Here is a 22,697-nt window from a genome sequence, read left to right as displayed (position 1 = left end):
CACTTTTCCTTAACACGTTGGCAAACGCAGAGATAAGTGAGCCTATACTGCCAGGCACAGCTTGGATTGTCTTTCCCTCAAAGGAGTCAAACAGGCGAGCAGAGATCAAGTGTTCTCTGAAAGGAAGGCAGCCTCTCAGACAGTGGTGTTTTAGTAGCTTTGATTCCCTCAGTCCAAATCAAGATTGAAAGACATTTGAGAATTCTTTTGCCAACATTTCCATCAGATGCGTTTTCTGTAGCAAAATACTCTGGCACCTCTGCAGAAAGGGGTAAGTTTTGGTTTTCCTCACACATTTAGAAATTCCTCAAACATTTAGAAATTCACTTTTGTTTCATAAATCCGTATTTCTGCCATCTACTAAAACAGCAGGCAGATACACAGGTAAGTATCAGGTAAGCTACAGGCACAAGCAACATTAGTAATACCACTCATATTACACGTGCACATAGCTGCAGTGAGGTATTTCAAGGTGACAGTAGAGAAAGGCCTATGGTTTGTTTCTGCAGCAATGAGAATGAAGTGTGGTACCTATCTAGGTCAGAGGAGAGACAAAAAATTAAACCAAAAATTTACTAGGCAAGAGTTCTTCCTTCACTAACCTGCAACCAAAAACTTCACAATATGAAATGGCAGAGCATTAGTAATAGCCACCCTGGCCCACTTCAAGGAGTGTGGGCTGCTGAGATTACCTAGCAAAGTGACCATGGTACCGCATTGAAGCTAGGCTAAAACTGTGGCTTGCAAAAACTGAGTTCATGCTTAACACTAAAGGTTTTACTTTAAGTTAAAAGGAGTTCAGGAGCCTGCTTACTAAGTGACAGACTTCTGCCATGTGACAACACTTATTTCCTGAGGAAAGCCAGATTAAAAAAGAAAAGTTACAGACAACAACTATAAGCACACCTGGCCTGACTGATGATGGAAAAGTGTTCAGCAGCAAGCAAAGATCTAGTGTCAAGGATTAATACTATTTACTCTGTCCTACTCCCAGACCAAAGCTTTGAGTCCAGAAAAGAACAACCAAATTCGTCAAGACAAGAAAGAACAAGCTCTTGGGGAAATTTTATTCAAGTTCTTGTTAATTGCTAAGCAATTAATTTAACTTAAAGTTCTAGAAGGCTTTCTGAATAGTATATTTAAGATTTCACACTCTTTACAAGCTGCAAACCATGGGAATTTCTGCGCTGGTCATCCCTGAATAAAAATGGCAGGTAATGCATACCAAAGTTAAAGACCAACCATTCAACACAAACTAAACCAGCAAATTTACCTCTTCTCCCCTCTTTGATGGGCAAACAAACGTGATCGTCACTGCTGGGTTATGGCCCAGGCAGAAGTCCGGGGGTTCTTCATCACTATATATTTTCTCATAACTCAACACCAGCCTAGAAACAAAGTGGCAAACCAAAAATACAATTAAGACACTGTGCACTGTACAAAAGAGGGATATTCTTGAAAGAACACTCACTTTGTACTACATACCCAGGCAGAATATACCAACGCAGCCCTGCTCCTGGAAGCAACTTTTATGGAGGTCTTTATTCGTTTAATCTTACAGTTAACCAAAATAAAGATTAAGACAGTGCCAGCAAAATTACTTAACACAGCATCACCTTGCACCCCAATTAAGACCACGCTCAATGCCTCGCAACCCATATTGCAGTGATAACCTGGCTAACAGTCACAAGAACAAACTCTCAAACTGGAGACGAGATATGATAGGACACTCTAGCAACTTTTTAAAGTAATAACCACTCATGTTTTACCACTTTCCTATACTTTACCACCTCTGTATATATAATCTCTTTCCATTCTGCTCCCAGAACTAAGAATAAGATAAAGTCAATAGCAAATTGACAGGAGCAAGGCAGTTGGGGTAGATGACACAAGGCAAGAGTAGGAGAATGAAACATGGCAACTATTCAACAGGGAGAGGCAAATGGCAAGATGACTTGGATGAGAGCACAAGCAGATCAACAGAACTACCTAAGTAAGTATTACTGTTCTATGTAGTCTAACAGGCAGAAGACAACAGTTTGCAGAGAGGTGACAGTCTGACTTCAGGTTAGCCACACCTCTAACTGGCCTCTTTATACCTTAAGACGCAAATATACAATCATCATTTTACTCCCTTCTCAGGCTATCCTAGTCTGATTGAGCACATACAATGAATTCTCAAGTAATGAAGATCTGTTCAATCCTAAGATAAAGCTTTCTTGCAATACACTCTTACAGAGTAGTAGTTGCACCTGAACGCAAGAACAAGCTTGTGCTTGGTCATATGTAAGCTTCTGCCTTGGTCCAGAACACTTCAGACACCTGTTTCACCTGTGAGGGAAAGCCCTGCAATGAAGGGCTCATAACTTCATTTGTAAACCAAAAGAACCCTCACAGCCCTGTCAATGAAGTAATCCTGATATTAATCTGGTTATTCTGTTTATTTTCTTCAGCTTGCATCTGAGATAAAAAGCATACTGCAGAAATCAACAGTGTGCTATTGACCCTATAGACAAGGTGAGCAGGCTCAGATGACCTGAAGTTCAGAATGATCGGCCTGGTAAATAAGTCCCCTGAGCCACACCGGATTATTTGGGTGGTTTGGTGTTTTTCTTTCAAGCTACACTTCTAGCACTAAAGGCAGCAAACAGAGGTGGCATCAAACAAATAGTTACTCCTAGTCCCATCTCTGCCAGCACCAGGAACAATAAATATTGCATTGCTTATCTATTTCTTCTATTAAGAATTCATTAATGCAAAAATACAAAAGGGCAACATGGGGTCCTATTCTCAACTTTAAGATTACCCCTGGTCCCGAGCAAGTAAACCCACTGAGAGCCACAGGCATTTACCCTGTGGGTGCTTAGACAGCAGACAGACAAGATCAAATCTCACTCTTCTGACTGCAGGCAGAGAATAGCGATCATACCTCAATTCTGAGAGTTTTGCAATTTTGTAAAAAGGAGTCCTTTATAACGAAGAACTAAAAATTATCTGTTATGGCAGTACAATAGGATGCCTAAAAAAGACTCTGCCCTGACAGTATCTGAAGAATTTATTTCTGCCAATACTTCAAAATTGAAGTGGTACTGATGTTAAGTTTTAGAAGATTCATCTGTTACCAAGACTGCTTTTTCCAGCCCATATGACTGAGAAGTGTTTACAGAAGCATCACCACCAAAACTACATACCTGTCTTTGTCATGAAGCTTCAGCTGTTCCTGTGGATGGCCAACATCATAAACCTGACCTTCACGTAACAAGCAAGCAGCACTGCCAGCGGGGCAGTTTCTGGTCTCTCCACTTGAGCTTCCTGTTGTAGATTGTAGAAATAAGACTCAGTTTCTAAACCCTGCACCACTTCAAGTACCCTGCCATTTTATCTGTGAGTTCATCACTCATTACTTCGCCCTTTTCTAAAAATACCTTTAAAATTGATTACATTAAGATGTGAGACTGGCAAGACAACACCTGAGGCACTTAAGATATATGCAGGGAAGTTCATGCTTCCCTGTTCTCAGGGACAGCTAATTCATTCTCCTGTCAAAGTACCTGCAGCTATTACAGCTGCTGGATGCCTAGGGCTTTAAGAACATCTAGAAGTGTGCCAAGTCAGGGCGGGTCACAACAACAAAATTATATGAAGTTACGGGTAGCCTCTCCTCACAGGGAAGGGTTTTCCCTCTCCTTTGTTTGTTATAAACCATCTTATTCAAAGTTACCAGTAAAAAGTTTGAGACTAATGGGATTTTTAAAAGAATAGATCTGCCACTAAAACTAGACTGATAAACCCTTAAATGGGGCATTAAATACATATTTATCTGGAAAGTAAAAAATGCAGTGGGAGTACACAGTTAAACTAGCCTTTTCAGCAACTTTCAAATGAGCTATTTAGCTGGTTTAATTCCTTCCATATATAGCTCCCAAATGACATGAAAGTGCTTGCTATGCACCATTACCTGCCCAAGCACCTAAACACTCTTTTAGATGCATCTCAGGACATTCACTTGGAACTAAACTAAGCAACTATCTGAAACTGGAGCCCAAAGTGATAAATTTAGAGCATGGGAAGTGCTGTGCATCATCTCGGTCCTACTTAGCAGCAAACAGAAGCAGCTACAAGACAAGCTAAACTCTTTCACTCAGTCCAGTTTGTCAACTTTTATAACAGTACTTGCCCATCCAGAAGGGGCATAAGTAAGACTTGGCTTCACAGAAAGCAGCCTTCAAATCATCAAAAGTAACTTGAAACAATAATGCAAGTCCTAAAATATCGATCTTTGGCCATAGGACAACGTCAACTGAGGCACTGGAAAAGAACCACATTACTAGAAATTTATACACTGACAGGTGACACAAGCAAGTGTTCACACCTAAGTCCCTGCAGATGTTTATGAACAAGGAATCATCATCAGAATCATCCACCAAGTAGTTTCCTGAAAGTTTGATGAGAGGATTCAAGTCATGTTTCTTCCAATCTTCATCAAACACATAGCAAGGGACCTAGAACAACAACAAAAAATTACACGCGATCCATGGTACACAAGTAGGGAGAAGTTACAAGTGGGCATATATCAAACCAAGTTATTATGTGGAAAAGGCTTTCAAGTCTGGAAGTTCAAATACTTAAAGCTGATATGCTGACTAAAATGTGGCATCCAAAGTCAGACTGTTCTGCTCTAGCTTTTACAAGAGTTCTACTATCAACAGCCATCCAGATCATAATGTCTGAAGAGTTCTTCAAAATGTTCAGCTCCACCAAGTTCCAACAGATGCTTCATATGCCTATGAAAATGTAAGGTCTATGGAGGTTGTTCAGATTTGTTTAGGGTTGGGGCAGGTGGTTACAGTAAAACTGCCAGATGTGTGAAGCATAACTTCTGCATGGATAGTACATAGATTACCTCTTTCACAGGTTTAAACAAGTCCTTCTTGCAAGCCACAAAGGTTCTCCATTCAAAATAGTGTACACACTCTGTTGATGTCACAAATTCAGGAGTACCCTATTTAAAGGAGAAAAGAAAATTCTTTAAAAACAATACTTACATTTCATTTTACACCTGTACACAGCAAGAATTTCATTCAAGACTAAGAAAAACAAAACACAGCACGCCACAGAGAAAGGACATACAGTTTCTTAATAGCACTTCTGAGCAGCAAGTTTGTTATTTAAAAGCTTTGTTGACAAACTCAGGAAAATGCAGCATGCCAAATCCTCCTCAGTCTACATATACAACAAGTCTCAAATTAAGATGTGCCAGTCCTGATACGCAGTAATTGCACTACATCTTTTAGAAGTGCTCACTATGCCAATTGATACTGGCAGAAGCAACAGTCACATCTAGCTTCTGGAAAGGAAAATGCCAATACAAACATACATAAATGGACTAAGAGCAAGGCAATGTACGGCCTACCAGTTTGATGTCTTTTATTCTACAAAGCAGAGTGACTAGCAACCTCCTCTGCTACAAGGAAAGACTTTCTCCAACCTCAGCTACTTATTTTTATAGGTTCATGTTATACACATTTTTATCTGTTTCAAGATGGGGGTGCTACCATAGTTGAGAGCTGGATGCTCAAGTGAATGTCTCTACTTCAAGAAAGACAACAATCAGATTTTTCCATTCTCCCTCCATCACCTCAGCTAGAAGCACTTTAGCGTATTTAAACTGATTCCTTCCACGTTTAAACCTGCCAGGAAAATGTTGGAAACAAGTTGCTCCAGACAAAATCCTTTTACCATGTCACATGAAGAACAGATGTTAAAACTATGCTAACTAGAAGAAGTTTGAAGATCATTAGGATCTGGTATTACAGCTGTTGAGTTGAGCAATTGTCTTTAATTTAGTTTAGAGAGCCATCTGCTGAAACAGAACAGGAAGCATTTCAATATCTCCGCTGCACTAGCACTTTGTTAAAATTGGCTAGATTTCCAAGAGGGAGTGTGCAACAGCATCATCGGTGTCAATCAACAGTGGTACAAACAAGTATTTATCTCTCATACACAAATACGTAAACCCATCACAGCCTGTACAGAAAACCAAGCTGTAGTATCAGTCAGCTGTGTGGAAAGTGTAACTACAAAAGCATGTGGAAGTGAATTGCATATACATACTCCCCTAGGAGCTTTTCGGGGATCTCCATTCACACTCCAAGCAGATTCTCACAAACAACTACAACCCCAGAAGCCAAGCTGGTTGTGTAAGCACTGGTAGCTCAACTATGGACAGACAAAACAATGCTTATTATTGTCAGCTATGCTGACCCATAAGAGGTCAGTCATTTTCTTTGATGCTGTTCTACTAAACAGACCTGCTAGGTCCACAGCTGGGGCACAGCCAGCATTTAAACAATAGCTCTTATTGTTCCAGCACCCTGTCCACTGTTGACTTATTTCTCCACATTATAACACCAGAGTGCAATCCTTGTAAAAACATTAAAAGCCCAGAAAAACCCATGATCAGAGCTAACTTGTAGATCCGCAATTATTTTCTACAGGGACTGAATTTTTAAAGTCAGAGTAGATCATGATCTTATTTTGGTACTAAAACATAGCTGGCTCTTCCTTAAGCTATGACACTCAGTAACTATTGCACATCCATGAATGCAGCAAGTCTACTTTAAAAGCAAATTAGAAATACATGACGTTTCCATTGAAGATAAGAACACTCGATTTAGACTTACCAATGTTTTCCCACACAGGAAGTTAATGTTGCTTTGAATTCGGTGCTGACCTCCTTGCTGAAAGCAGTCTTTTGTAGTGTTGAGTTCCAGAAGATTTTTAGACATTTTTTGCAAGCCTACATCACCTAGAGTTTAAGGAAAAAAAAAAAAAAGGAGGGGTTTAATCACACTACAGCACCAGACTCTAGTTTCAGGCACTGAGCAGTACAAGACATACGAGTTCACTTGAAGACAGTCTTTATCAGAGTACAACTGAAAACCTTTGTGGTTCTTGCAACTGGAACACTAGATCCAAGTTAAGGTAGTGTTTCATATCTCTAATCACACTTCTACTTTCTCAAAAGTTTTTAGCAAACAATTTGAATGTTAAGAAGCACAACAGCAATTGACAGTACAAACTAATCACTGTCTTAGGAACAAAGGACTCCACCAGAAAACTGTTACCAACTACTTTCAAGTACCACAATTCACTCCTTCCTCTCACCAACTTCTATTTATCAGCTTTTTAGCCTTTATGTCATTTTTAAAAATATCATTAGCACAATGACAGAGTCCATAACAGAATCACAGAATTATTTGGGTTGGAAGGGACCTGTGAAGGTCGTCTAGTCCAATCCCCCAGCAGTCAGCAGGGACATTTTCAACTAGATCAGATTGCTCAAATCCTTTCCAAACCTGACCTTGAACATTTCCAGCAACGAGGTATCCACAACTTCAGGCAGCCTGTTCCAGTATTTCACCACCCTCATCATAAAAAATTTATTTACTTATATTTAGTCTAAATCTACCCTCCTTCAGTTTAAAACAACTACCTCTTGTCCTATCAAAACAGGTCCAACAGCCCTCTCTCTCCATCCTTCTTATAAGCCTCCATTAAGTATCGAAAACCTGCAATAACGTCTCCCCAGAGCCTTCTGTTTTCCACACTGAGCAAACTCTCTCAGTCTCTCTTCAAAGGAGGTGTTTCATCCCTCTGATCATTTTTGTGACCCTTCTCTGGACCCACTCCAACACGCCCTTGTCTTTCCTGTGCTGAGGACTTCAGAATTGACAGTACTCCAGACTGGGTCTTCACGAGCATGGAGTAGAGGTGTAGAATCACCTCCCTTGATCTGCTGGCTGTGCTTCTTTTGATGCAGCCCAGGATACAGTTGGCTTTCTCAGCTGTGTGCACACATCACCTTAAGTCTACTTAATGAAGAACCTGTTGGTGCCCGATCACAGCCACTGTACTGGCGCTGTCTGCATACAAACCCAATAGAGATCCACTGCCTCAGCATGTCTCCCTGCAGCTCCCATCTCCTTTAGCACAGCTAGCATGCAGCATGAACACAAAGGTCAGTGCTGCATCACTGTGCATTCTCCTCCTCTCCAGCACCCGACATGAAGGGGAAAAATGAAGCACATTTCAAGTCATGATGAGCACCAGCTCAGGCCACTGAAATGTTCCTGTTCAAACCTACTTTGGTTAGTGTTAAGCACCAAGCCCTTTAGAAGTAGCATGCTAACTCCACTATGTCCATTTTTTATACATAGATATTAATTTTGCAAAGAGTTTTGGTTGAATTATACAGAACACTATAAAACACAAGTATTGACCAGCTTCCCCCTTCCCATTTTTGTTTATGTCTACACTAGGGAGAAGGCAAGACAAATCTGTATTCATTGCAGACATCAGCTTTGTACCTAGGCCAGATGTTGCTTCATCTTAGAAACACTCGCTGGAACTTGACCCAGCCTGCTATCTCCTCAAGGCAAGCAAAACTACACTACACCCAAGTAACATAACCCAAGAGCAAAAGGAGCATAAGTAAGAGAACTGGGCAGGAAGAGGGTACAAGAACCTCAAAAATACCGTCAAGGCAATATTCTGCAGAAACATGACTCCATGCACCCATACTCAAGGCTGTTACCAACTGCCAGTGCTTCTCCTAGTGACAGGAACTGTTTGGTGGCTTTCCAAAAAGCTCCCCAGCACTATTTTTCAATCCAGTCCTGCAAAGGAACTGAGCAGAGATGCATTTGTGACTTTTTCTGATGATCATAGACTGTGTTGAACTGTAGCAGAGAGAAAGCAACTACAGTCACCAAACTTGTAGGTAAAGCTGGAACAGTGGCAGTTAGAACAGCAACGAAACACTATCAAACACAACATCCCATCAGCAGCTCAGAGCTCTTCTACCATGGTGCACATGCTTACGATAACTGTGTTTCAGGAGGGTACATTAAGATGCTCATCCTGAAGCAGCCATTTCCTGTAAAAAAGGGGAATGACCAGTGTTACAGATCACTAAATAACCCTCCACCTTCTCAAAGGAAAGTAAGAGTGGAGATACACCAGTGCACAACAGCAGTGCAGACTAAACCTGCACATGCATGTGCACTGGCTGAGAACCTCCAACAGTGGTACATGTTACCACCACTGCAGTTCAGTGGAAGCTGTCAGTGGTTCAGGCCTTTCATATTTCCTGCCCTTCTCATTATCAAAAGGCTATCTTCAAGTTTTTAAGACTTCTAGCACTGATGCTGAAAAAGATGCCATGCAGACTTTTTAAACCTAAGTAGCTGCTATAAGAACAAGATTTTTACTTATCACATCACTGCTTAGAAGATGCTGGCAAGGAATCCTTCCCCTCCCCCCCCCCCCATCATATTAGCAGAAGGAAGCCAGCAGAACTTTCTAGTCAAAAGAGTTGTATATAGTAACAATACACACACACAATTAAAAACTCTGATTACAAATGTCTACAGTTTTAAGCCCCAGCTTACCAGGGAACTTAGGGCAGCACCATCCGAGGAATTACCTCGATGTTCTATAAGCAGTAGTTTTACCTCAACTCTGAGAACACACCACATTGCCCTAAAGGCCTTGTGAGAACTCTAGTCTCCTCAAAGTGATATTCAAGAAAAATCAAGTTAAGCCAGTATATCTTGTTTAGTACAGGCCAATATACATGTGTTCCTCCCCTCTGCACACTTGAAACAAGTCTGGGAACTTGCTAAAAGTTTTAACAAGAATTTCTTCAGTGTAACATGACTCCTCCCATACCTGCTCACAGAGCAAGTAGTCTCATGAACCATCCTGTCATATGATCAGCTTCCCAAGAGGCTCCTTCCAAAGCACCAGTTTTGCAACCACCTTTTCCATAATATTAAGCTTTCTCTTCAACAATCACTCATATTTCTTCATGACTTTAGGAATGCATTCCTTCCAAAAGGAATACACTAAAATTAGCTAGTACAGCTTACAAAAATTAGCACCATATACTCCATGTTATACAGTTGCGTTAAATCAGTATAAAAGGCACCGTCCACAAAACCTTTTACTTATTCACTCCATCTGTTCAGTTGTTTGGAAAGCAAAAGGCAATCATGGAAGACATCCAATCAGTTGACAAGAAGAAGGGAGCATTTAGGTGGAAGTTATCATTTCACGTCCAGTCCTCCTACTGCAGCTTGACAAACCACACATTACACCACTCAGGTTAAAAAACAGTTACAGTAATATCTGCTAAATGGCACACGAGTCATTATGTGGCACACAAGTCATTATGTGGCAAACTATATTAAGTAAGTACTATGTCATTTCCATCCTCACTGACATCTAAGACCTAAGCATTTGCCTGTACCTTGAAATCTTCTAAGGTCAATCAATGAAGCTGAAGAGCTTTTTCTAGCAGAGGTCTTTGGGGTCCTAACACCAATACTAGTACATCAAATTGACACACATTAATGCTAGTCACAAGGCTTCTTGCTCTATATTTATGGAATGAAAAACATTAGTGGCATTCCCCCTGAGATGTTACACTCCTCAGAGTAAAAGATGCTACTACATGAAATTGCAGTTTGAACTTAGATGAATCCAACCAGTCATTGCAGAAAACTCTGGGCCTTGAACATACTGCACGTAACAAAAAAAAAACCTCAACAAACCAAAAACATGCAGTCATGAACTGAGACATACTTTTATTCATGCACCCAGTGATTTTATAAGCCTGGGTCACAAACCATTGTTGGTTTGAAAAGCACTGACTGACCACAGCCTGAAAACAAAGTATCACTACAGTTAATGGAGAGGGATGGGGAGAATGGCAGCTAACTACCTGCTGTACATCTGCATACAGGCAAGAATCATCTTCCTTCCCACCAGCAGTTCAAGCTTAAACACTTTTACTGAACAGTCATAGCATTTAAGAGCTGTCTGCTAATGGAGGGCAAGACTTGGCAAGCAATTAAATTCGGACTTCAGATTGGCAGCTATTAAAAGGCAGTCTGAAGAGATATTACTCTTCAGAAAGCTATTGCTTTATTCCGTTAGAAGTAATAGCCAACTACCAGAAAACCTCTTCATCAGTATCCATATACTGCTGTTGCACTAGCTAAAGTACAGAAGCAACCTTGAAAGAGACAAGCCTACATGAAAATACACATACACTGTTGAGAGCACAAACTGCTTCCAGCTGATGAAACCACATGCAAGCATGTGTATAGGAATATGCCAGTTTCATATTTAGATCAGCATGCAGAAGTTCACACTTCTCAGAACACCAAGGACATCTTGTTTAATCTAGTGTCCGCTTCAGTAGTTTACAAGTATAACTGAAAACAGAAGACTGCATGTAATTATTTCCATTCTGTGTGTATCGGTGTAAGGATGACATCCCTGAAGCTCAGCAATACTCCAAGATTGCATTACAGAGTAACCTGACTCTGAACAAAGAGTTGATGTTACATCAGGCTAGGTTGTGGTATAGTTCAGAAATATAACTCAAGCTTTATCCTGTGTTCAGTATCAAGTTTCAAACAAGGCTACACACAGTGCATGTCTTGCCACAGGTAGATGCAACTACTTCTGCTCGAGAAAGCCTTGCATAGTTCCACACTCGGGTACAGTTAGCTAAAACATACGATAAGTTTCACTGTCCTGTGAAGTGATTATCTGCAATCAAACCAGCTTTCCCAAATCTCCTCAGTAAATCTACAACAGAATAAAGTTATACGCTGTTCTGAAAAGAAAAAAAAATCTTTGCTAACATGTCAAAGTTTGCAGTAGTTATAGGACCATCCATTAACATGAACAACTTATGAGGAAGGACACTTGTTTACTTACCTACAGACAGAGAGGTATTCTTATTCATGTCATATGCACAGATTGCACTCGATCTTCCACACTTCTCAACACCAAAACAGAAGTTTATTTTATAAAGCACATGTTTGTCTGCATCGATGGCTTCCCATGTGTAACTGAAAAGAGAAAAAAGCCTGTGAGTTGGTATTCATACTGCATGCACCACCACTCTCTAGACACAAGTTCCTGAACCAACTGAGTTAAAGCTAAGAACACCACTAACTTGGGCTGCATATTTGTGTTTTAGATCTGTAAATACCAGGAAAAAAAAAAACAAACCCAAAACATTGTGTCAAAGTAAAAAATAAAGCAAATTTAAACACTTGAGGAGTGTAAATGGCGTTCACTTTCCCTTTTCTTGAAGGCTAAACCTCCCATTCTTCCCTATCAAATCTGTGAAGAGAGGCCACTCTGACTAGGTCTATCACAGGTGGTGAACACTTGTCTTCGAGAGCCTGCTAAACTTCTAAAACATCTTTGGCAGGCTGCACACTACTGCATTTTATCAATAAGCAATAAGAGCAGCAGAAGTTCCAAGACTAAGTGGAACAGAGCAGCCAACAACATCCTGCCTGCCAACAGCAGAGCCACTCAGCTTCAGGGTCAAAACTGGGGTTGAGATTCTCACAGCATTCAGACTGAATGATGCTAATAATGCTTATCAGGGCCAATTTGCACATTTGTGCATTTACATATATATTATATAAAAAAATATATCAATATTGAAAGAATAGCTTCTGAAGGATGATGTCAGAAGCAGAGCTACCCAGAAGAGACTCAGGAAAAGATGATACTAGCTAGCTACAGGCATGTCAGAAAGTCATCTAACAATCAATAGAGGAACATGAAGCTCTGGTTAAATACTATGGGTAATTAATTGGAGTAAACAGAAGAAAAAAAATAAATTCAGTGTAGTTCAGAGACAGAGCAAGGATTTGTTTCCCACACAGCAGATGCTAAAACTGCAGTGAGATGTTGTCAGCCACATGACAGAGCACCACCCAGTTTCGAGGAAGGCCCAGGCCAGCTAGGTCAGAGCCAGGAGCTCTTTAGGCAGCCTGCCATACTTGCATGGTGCTGTAGCCAAGCTGTTAAAAAGGCACAGCTCAGTAAACATTTGCTGTGAGCTTGACTCAGTTACACCTCTTCTGGTGCCAGCAGCAGCTGGCACCCTCTGGACAGTAATGATTTTTGCAACATAAGAAATTCGACAGCTTCCCTTCCATCCCAAGTGGAAATTCAGTAGGTTTTAATACGGAGTCATCACATCAGAAAACTGAGGACAGCATGATGACTTATTAGGTATTCCCTATTCACAACTCGCACCGGGTTTAATAGACCTACCTGACTCCTAGAAGCATCTGTCTTAACCTTCAAATGAATACCAAATCCAGAAAGGGTCCTCAGCTCACTGCTCTCAGCTATCAATAAATTAGCAGGTTACCAGAAGCTTCACACATAAGGTTTGCTAGCCTTAATCTCTAGCACTACTTGATGTTATTCTATCCCAGATCCTCTCAAGAAGGGAATTCCTTGCTGTGCCACTCTGAAGCCCAATACTTGGTTGAGGAAGGAGCAACAACAGTTCAGTTACTTGACTCCAGATTTTGAGTCAGACAACAACTCCTTTCAAATCCACTGCATCCCATCTCTAATCAAACAGCCGCCAGTAAAACATCCCATACTTTTCCATTTAATTACTAACTACAGGGTTCTTTGCTTCCCTGTACTACAACAATTTTATTAATTTCAGTCTACTAATGACTGGGACAATTTAGGGACAACTACAAGAGAGTTCTTTCTGTGAGCTGAAAAAAAAAATTATATCCTAATTATACTGGGATATAAAAGCTCCAATAAAATAACATAAGGCTCAAAAAATAACTTACCAGCTACCGAATCATACCCAAAATACCAATAAAATTACTTTTTAATCAGATTCAAGTACTGTGCCTCAATCCTAGACAAATACTTGCCATTATTCTTTCCTCACAAGCAGGCAGAGCTCACATTTTACAGTCGTACTGATCAGTGCCCTGAGCCAGTTTCTTGCATTTCTGAAGGGAATAAAGAATCCCAATGAGGATGATCAGAATGAAACTACAGCACAGTATAACCAAAGTCAGGAACAGGATAAAGCTTGACAACACACAATCATAAATACAAAATAATTTAGAAGAATCTAACTCTACCTTCAAGGGCTTCATGCAGCAAGAGAGATTAACACTATAACTGTTATTATATCCAGGAGAAAATGCATTTCAATCAAAATACAATTTCTTCACAACGAAGCCCGAGAAAGTTAGTATTTCACTGAAAATTCCCAAGGGCTTCAGCATTCTCTTTTGTCTAGTTTTGGAAGACTACAAGAAGGCAACTTATAATACTAAGGAATAACAGTTTTAATCAAGCCAGAGTTTTCTTCGGTGTGATGCTTTTTTTACTTGCAAATTGAAATCAGTTTGCAAACTGAATGAGAATCTAAGCCCTTCACACAACAGAATTATCATTCTGGGAGATTAAGGGTTTTGCTTTCCCAGTTCCATGTTATGAAACAGAGGAAATCAACATCTTCAAGTCATTCACCCACATGCCAGAAGCAAAAAAGAAACAAGATGAGCAGCTTACAGAAGCAAAGTCGTGACTGAAGCCAATCCTTTCTTCTGCCCTTTCACAGGCCCCTGAACAGGGAAAGCTGGGGAGTCCTTTCACATACTCCACAGAAAAGAAATAAGAAGTCCCACGTTCAATTGTGTTCCAAACCACAACTTCAGTGGCACACAAAAATGAAAATCTAATGCAGCTTCAGAGTAGTATTACTTTCAAGAATGTTCAAGGGACTTTTTTTTTTTTTTTTAAAATGGGTGGGAGGATCAGGGCAGAATTTTTTCACTGCAAGTAACAGCAGGCTGGATGTAGGCTAAGGAGCTGTTCTCAGAGAGATGCAAAATACACTTTCACATAAAAACAGTTATTCTTCTCACAAGTAAGACTGCTGGTGCCTAGGAATAGTTTTTCAAACTACATGTGCCCTACTTTCCAATAGGATGCAAGCTGACCTCTCCACTGCATCCCATAACAGAAACAATCTGTTGGCAATCACATCATCCATCCTGACAATGGCTGAGCCACACAGACTGGATTCCTGCTACTGCTCAGCACTCAACTCCACCAGCAGTGATGCTTCATGTAATTACCCCCTTGCCAGGGCCAGACAAACTTATCTTGTTTGAAGGGCTCAAGCTATCCTAGATTCAATGCAGTTGAGCTAGTTTAGGCAGCTGTTATACCAACAGCTTTAAAAAGCACCAGACTTGGTCATGATGTGGGGGGTGACCAGCCCTCTGTCCAGGGGGCTCAATACAAATGCCATCTCACAAGACTGCACCATTCAGGCAGCCGTTTCTGGTGCGGTTCAAGATCTGGGCTCAATCTGCCTTGATCAAAACTGTCACAGCTGAAGACCTGTTTCCAGATAAACCCGGCCATGGATTGTCCCACAGTTAGAGGCCTGAAATACACACCCACATTAACACTCAAAGGCAGGCTCTTCTCCTCCTCTGCCCTCCCCTTCTCTTCCCATGCATGTTGCTGGTCCCAGTGCCTGACACAAGCTGGACTCAGGGACTGCCCTCTCTCAAAATTAACTCAGCAAAAACAACAGGTGCCTGCGCATGTGTGTGGCGAAGGCACTGAACCTAGCCAGTTCCCCGCCTGGCTCACAGCAGTTTCTGGCCCTGCACCAGAGGCAGCAGGAAGGCAGCACCAACCAAGACCCCTGTCAAAAGCAGTTGTGCAAACAAGGTCCAAACGAGCTACTGGGAATAACTTTGTCTGCAGGCCAGCCTTTCCAGCTACCCAGCTTTGTTTTTAAGACACTGAAGCAACGGGATGAAAAATAAAATTAAATTACTTTTCAGCAAGTCGCAACAAAGAGCTCTGCATTTTTTTTTGACAAATGAAAGAAGCAACTCATGGAAAAGATAACATGAAAAGAAAAAGCAAGACTAATTTACCTTGAAAATCAGCAGCTCAGGCATCGAAGTCAGACAAAGTACAGATAGCTAATGGCTGCCACAGAATGTGCAACCCCACAGCAGAGCCACTTTGAGGTCTGAGCACCAGTGAACCACTTCAAACTCACTAGAGTGCCAGAAAGACTACTGCAATCATTCCCATAACCATGTTCAAGTTTTCAGTTCTCAAAGTCTTACCCAAAGAATGACTAATAGAAGAAGAGTACACCCTGCTTGTAACAACTGTAAAATGTAGTTACAAAGAAAGATGCATTTGCTTTCTGGGGAATGCACTGAAGAATGTCAAAGCAAGTTCTCCTAACAGAAAAGGAGAGCTTGAGTGGCAAATGGTACAGAGCTATTGTTATACTCCAAGAGCTTTTTAATGTATCCCTACTCAATGCTTAGCTCTGCTGTAGCTTACCTGTCACCCTTTCCAACCATCATGCACACTGCTTGTCTTCAGGCAAGTTTTCTTGCATATGCATTGTGCGTAATAGCCTTGCAGTTACACCACAAGCTGTTAAGCTTTCGCCAACTAAAAGACATCTGGTCTTTCACACTACAGTCTAAACCACATCTACTACATCATTTTACACAACGCTTAAGAAAAGGGATAGCAGTTTGAAGTCGAAGTACACAACAGCTATAGGAAGCTCACGTGCTGAGAAATCGCATTCAAATCATTATAATGGCAGCTTCCCAGGCATGTGAAGTAATCATGCACATATGCAAATAAGTCCAGTAATGACTTATTTATTGCATCTCCCACTTAAATATGTCAAAGCACCTAATGAGGCTGAGGAAGTTCACCTATAGGTCACCTCTCTGTACTCAGCCTCAGTGAAGACGCATGTGCTAAGCTGAACGCTGAGCTGAGGGTTTCCAACCGCACACGAGAGCAGTTGTGGTTTCACAACAAAGGCTGAAAAGACAGTGTTTGAATGAAGAGAACTGTCTGCACAGCCAGCTGTAGGAGTTGTATTATTAAAAACTATAGCATTAAATGTAAAGTAGACTCGACTTACAACCCCAAACTGGAAATTCTGCACAATAGCAATCCTGTCACGTACAGCTGTTAAAGGAGTTTTCCTTCCACTTATGAGTCGAAAAGTTAAACAAGTTACACACCAACTCCTATCCTTGCACAGGAGACAAAAACATTACCTGTCATCAAATCACCTCTCATCCAGGGCAGATTATCAGGCAAAAGAACACAGGGAGAAGACAGTTTGTATTTGCTGCTCTACCATCACACTCAAAACATTTCCTGCTATTTTTTTATAGGGGAAGGAAAGTTTTACAGTAACTTTCCTAACGTTACACAGAAGGTGAACCCTAACTGTCAACTTTTCTTTTGTTTTTAAAGGAGATGAGTTTAATTAACTCTAAGCTCAGAATTTATTTCTCCCATATTGTCACATGAAAGATGTAAGGGGAAGGAAAAACAGAGAAAGAGACAAAACTGACTAGTCAGTTCCTATATCCAACCAGCTCCCTGTATTCTTTCCCAGGTGCTCGTACTGCAGCAGTCCTGGAGACGCCTTTATACAGAAGATAAAAAGAGAATTCCAATTACAAGCATAGGACAGCACAGTCATTTATCAGAGCATACAAGAACAAAGGAAGACGTATGACAAATACAGTCACTAAAAGCCATGACATTTGACAAAGTTTCAGAGAATGAAAGTTTTTCTTCTTCCCCCAGACCTCCCAAGCATACCAGCAGTAAGGCTACACAAAACAAGGAATGAAAACCACTAACTCAAATTTAAGTAGCCTCCTGCCATAGTTGTTGCACCAACAGTTTTGACACCTTTCAAAACTGATAGATACACCCGGGTATCACTCTACTCTTTTATAAAGGAGAGTCAGTGCCTCATCCAATCCCCAACATTTTCTTTCCCTGCCCACCTTTTGATATCCACACACCAGTCACAGAGGCTGCAGCAGCTTTACCAGCCCTATTGTGCCACATAAAATCAGGACATTGCTTTTCTTAACAGTCACAAAACAAACCAAAATCTTGTCTTAAGGCACTGCAAAAACAGGTTGTTCAGGGACCTGCACACCAAGGTTTCATCTTTTGGCTGCGACATCAACATCAGCGTTTGCACTAATAAAGTGCACCATCCTCCACTTGGTAGCTTTGCTGCAACTTTGCCCAAGACGACACACCACTGATCTCCATGGTGGCTTCCCACCAGTCAGAGTGCAAGTTCTTGATTTTTTCCTTTACCCATTCTAAATGACCAGGTATAAGCCCTTCAAAGCAGTTTTTCCCACCACAGCACAACAGCAAGCACGTTTTTGAAGCAGTCCATCTTAAAATGAAAACTGCCAATTACATCATTTATTCACAATTTATTTTTCACTTGCCATTAACAAAATGAAACTAGCATCACTAATTTGCATCCAATCAGCAGCACTTCCAAACATTCCTCTAGCCACAGACATGCAACAAAAGCAAGACAGACATTGATAGGTCTTAACGCTATTCTCGAAATATGAACTGCTTAAGAATCAAGTCATTTAGAAAAGTGTTTTTTTAAAGATTCATTACAGTCAAAGAAGTTAAACTCCCTCCAGAAGCCACACAATAGTTTCACATTTCTGTCTCAGTTCCACAATTAGGGTGGTCATCTCACAAAACCATTATTTGTCACCCTCGTGGGTTAACCTTGCATGCAAACCTACTCCTTCCCTTCGTTTAACAGTATCATACCCCAGTTTACACCAGAAGGGCAGTCCGTTCCCTTCCACGACCCAACCTCTGCCCTCAGTGCTACACTGTGCTACAGTGGTGCTCTTCAGTGCTGTTGATTGAGATAGTGTAATCCTGTAAGTAACACTGCATATTCTGTCTAAATAATGAAGAAACTGAGCAAGAAGATGGCAGACTAAGTTCATGTCTGAATTCAGAGTAGGAACATGCCAAAACACGAAGAATAGTGCCATTTCCACATAGCAGTTCTCATTACTCAGAGTTTTCTTAACTCCCCTGTGAGTAACTTCATGGAAACTGGCAATAACTTTCATACAAAGACAACTATCAAGTGACGTCCCTTCCACACCACAACTGATGCAGTGATATGATGCAGTCTTGACCACAGGCAACTGTAACCGAGCAAGTGTTCTCACCTACAACCTTCCTCTGCCTGCACAGAGTCAGACGACGAGGTCCTCCCGGGGACTGCCCCACGCCCCAGCCTGCCGCCTCCCTTCAGCCCAGCCTCTGAGGAGGCTCACGGAGCTCCCAGCACCGCGACCGGTGCCTGGGAACAGCCGCGCTCCCCGCCCCGACCGCAAGTCCCGCTTGGCTCAGCTCTCGCGCTTCCCGCTCGCTGCCCCGCGGCAGACAGGAGCGAACCCAGGCACCGGGAGAGCCCCTCCCCGCGGAAGACTCCCCCCTCCTGGCCGCCCACCTGCACAGGTCCCGGTAAGCGTCGCTCAGGGCCGCAGCCGCCGCCGGCCCGAGGGGCAACGACAGAAGGAGGATGAGGAAGAGGAGGAGGGGCCGGGGCGGCGGGAGGCCGGCGGGTGCCATGGGCGCGGGCCGGGCCGGGCGGAGGCGGCTGCCCCGGGACGTCAGGCAGCACCGGCGACGGGCGACGCGTCATGTGACCGCCGCGTGCCCACCCCCCTCCGTGTCATGTGACCGCCGCCCGCCCTTCCACCCCGGTCATGTGACCCCCGTCACGTGCGGGCGCGGCGCTCACGTGACGCACCCCTTTTTCTTCCCCCTCCCTTCCCCCCTCCTCCCGCCGCCACAGCCGCTGCCGCAGCGCGCGGCCCGAGCGGGCGGGCAGGCAGTATGTCTGTCAGTCCGTCCAGCCAATCTGTCCGTCAGCCAGCCATTCACTCTGTCAGCCAGCCAGCCGGTCCCTCTGTCCGTCAGTCGGCCAGCTGTTCAGCCAGTCCATCAGCCATGCAGCCAGTTCAGCTGTCGGTTGGTCACAGCCAGTGGGTCCGTCTGTCAGATAGACAGACAGTCTGTCAGCCATGCAGTCGGTCCATCTGTCAGTCCATCAGCCAGCCAACCAGTTTGTCAACCAGACAGTCTATTAACCAGACAGCCAGTCCGACCATTGGTCAGCCAGGCTGTCACCCATTCAGCCCATCTGTCCATCAGCCATTCAGCCAGTCCCTCCATCAGTCTGTCAGCCAGCCAGTCGTCCATCTGTCAGTCCATCAGCCAGCCAACCAGTTTGCCAACAGACGGTCTACTAACTAGCCAGCCAATCCGTCGGTCAGTCAGCCAGTCCACAGCCATTCAACCGGTCCATCAGTCAGTCTGCCAGCCAGTTGTCCACCAGTCAGCCAGTCAGCCAGTTCATCACTCAGTCCATCAGCCGTGCAGCCAGTCCATCTGTTGATCTGTCAGCCAGCCAATCAGTTTATCAACCAGACAGTCTATTAACCAGCCAGCCAGCCCGACCGTCAGGCAGCCAGTCCGACTGTCAGTCAGCCAGTCTGCCAGCCGTTCAGCCAGTCTGTCTACCAGTCAGCCAGCCATGCAGCCAGTCCATCCATCAGTCAGCCAGCCAGCCAGTCCATTAGTCAGTCAATCAGCCAGACAGCCAGTCAGTCAGCCATTCAACCAGTCTGTCCTCCAGTCAGCCAGTCAGCCTGCCAGTCCGTCAGTCAGTCAGGACAAGAATGGGCACATAACAGCCACCAGCACCCACCACGGACCTTACCACTGCCTGACAGTGTGACATCCCTGATGCCTCTGCTCTGTGTGCCCTGATGTGGTATGTGGAGCTATGGGGCAGAGCTGCTGCCTCCCTTCATTGCTACACACACAGCTCCAGGGACAAGTCATCCCTCTTCTTGAGCACCAGCCTTGGAAGGCAGAGTGCTTGTCTCGCAGTCTGCTGTTGGGAGGGAGAGTTGAGGCTTTGTGCTATGCCGGCTACTGGCTGGAGTTTTGGTGGGAATAGCTGTGCGGAGACTCACCCTGTGAAATGCACTGTAGGTGCTGTGGTGGCTGAGTCAGAGAGACGCTGTTTGGAAAAAGTTAAATAGGATTTTAAATAAGTGCTGTGAAGTCTTGGGAGAAACCAGCAAACTAAACCCGTTAAGGATGGAAACTGAAGAGGCGATGATAGCAACATGGTTTGTTGTATTGCAAGCGTTACTACTAAAACAGGGAAGCTGGCATGGTGTGGAAATTTTCCCCCCTTTCAAACGGCAGGCAGCGGGGGAGGCTTGCACAAGGCAGCAGTTCCATCAGGGGGAAGTAGAAGAGATACTGGCCTACCATCTCTGCCTCCTAGACTACGGTAAAGAGCAGGATGGCACAGAGCTTGTGCAACAGATTATTTGCAGGATTTAGCAAATTTTACCTGGGGTTCTTAGGATTCAAAAGAGAGACTTAAGATTTAATTTTTATGAAACTGCAGTTAAGAAGCAAAGCATCTTTGCGAGTGGGAGGAGGCAAAAGATGGGGGAGAGAAAGAAAAATAAAAATTACACCCATTAAACAGACAGTTGTCTTATTTGTATGAAGTAATTCTGTTCACTAACAATGATTACATTCCAAAAGTCATTTGGACAAATAAATTCAAAACTTCTGCACCTGAAATAGTTTATTGTTTTCTTGCCCTATTCCCTGACCTCCAAAGGCAGTATGACAGCACTGAAGATCTGGCTCTATGGCAGTTTAACCTGATTCCAGGCTGCCACAATCTACTCCTTTCTTCCCTCTTTCTCCCGTTACATTTTTCACTTCCCTTTTTTTAAGTAGCATTAGTTCTTCTGCAACAGGGCAATCAGCTCATTATAGGTGCTGATCTCGCTGAAACCTAACGTACTACTTTAATTGTTCCAGGTAAGTTTTCAGTAGTATCATTTGCCTGACTTATGTAGCTCACTGTATATCGGCACAAATATCAACACCAGCTCAAGAAGGGGGACAGGAAGGCATAGCTGATGCTGCAGGGGGACGAGGCCCCAAGTTAGATCAGCCTTTACTGCTGTGAAATTTCCCCCAACTAGAGAAGCCAGAAGTTACAGCTCAAGTCAACCTAAAAGCTCCCCACTGCCACACATGGCCTCAGACCCCAGTGCCTCCTGTCTGTCTGCTTGCGCAAGATGTGTTGATACTTGTGTAAAGCCACTTAGCTCAGTTTAACTCATTAATCCAACAGAAACTTCACCTTCTGAAAAAAAAAGGGGATAGTTTTCTGCTGGCTCAGCAATTGTAGCAGCTTAGTGAAGTGATGAATCCTGGTAAATGGGCAGAGGAGCGAGAGGAAGGTAAAACAGGAAGAGGACTGCATTGGTGGTTCTGTTCAGCTGTGGTGGCTGAACAGAAAAAACTTAGTTTTTAGAGCTATCACAGCCTAACCTAACAGCAATGTCCTCAGCTAATGAAAGGGGAAGACCTTCAGTCTTTACGTTGGAAAGAGAGTTGTGTCATGAAACAATAATCAATCGATCTTTGCTCAGAACCTAAGAAAAAGGTGGAAGTGTTCAAGGTCAGGTTGGATGAGGCCTTGAGCAGCCTGATCTAGTGGCTTAAAAGAAGACAAAAGCAGTGGACTAAAAGAATACCAAGTCTATTATTTCTGTGTTTATGTTTGTTAAACATTGCTGCTCTGCTCCCAATACCAGCATCACTCAGTCTGCACAGAGCAGTGCAAATACATAAGGCTCAGTGGTAAATTCTGTCTCTGCTTACCAAGTTGAATTAAAAACATATTGGCCAGGAAATTCACTGCAGACAGCAGTATGGGCAGACATGCTGTAGGTCCTGATCTGATTAGCTACCTGTGTTTCTGTGAAGAGTTTTATTCCTGAAGTGTTCTTTGTGTACGTTTAAGCATGTGAGTGACTCCACTGAAGACAACGTGACTGCTCTCCTTG

General features: G+C 42.9%; 1 protein-coding gene across 1 annotated transcript in view; it reads right to left on the bottom strand.

The window, feature by feature from the left end:
- The window catches only part of IGF2R (insulin like growth factor 2 receptor), a 60,804-nt gene extending 41,364 nt beyond the window's left edge, over positions 1 to 19,440 (bottom strand). The window contains exons 1-7 of the mRNA XM_054064021.1: positions 19,253 to 19,440; positions 11,794 to 11,927; positions 6,684 to 6,808; positions 4,904 to 5,002; positions 4,373 to 4,502; positions 3,192 to 3,312; positions 1,274 to 1,388 (exon numbers count right to left, since the gene is read on the bottom strand). Coding sequence (XP_053919996.1) covers positions 1,274 to 1,388; positions 3,192 to 3,312; positions 4,373 to 4,502; positions 4,904 to 5,002; positions 6,684 to 6,808; positions 11,794 to 11,927; positions 19,253 to 19,374 — 846 coding nt within the window. The 5' untranslated portion in view covers positions 19,375 to 19,440. The remainder of the gene's footprint in view (positions 1 to 1,273; positions 1,389 to 3,191; positions 3,313 to 4,372; positions 4,503 to 4,903; positions 5,003 to 6,683; positions 6,809 to 11,793; positions 11,928 to 19,252) is intronic.
- Positions 19,441 to 22,697: the final 3,257 nt, after the last annotated feature.

This window comes from Cuculus canorus, chromosome 3, assembly GCF_017976375.1.
Source record: "Cuculus canorus isolate bCucCan1 chromosome 3, bCucCan1.pri, whole genome shotgun sequence".
Classification (NCBI taxonomy): Eukaryota; Metazoa; Chordata; class Aves; order Cuculiformes; family Cuculidae; genus Cuculus; species Cuculus canorus.
Note: the sequence above shows the minus strand (reverse complement) of the source record. Positions and strands in the feature narration are given on the sequence as shown.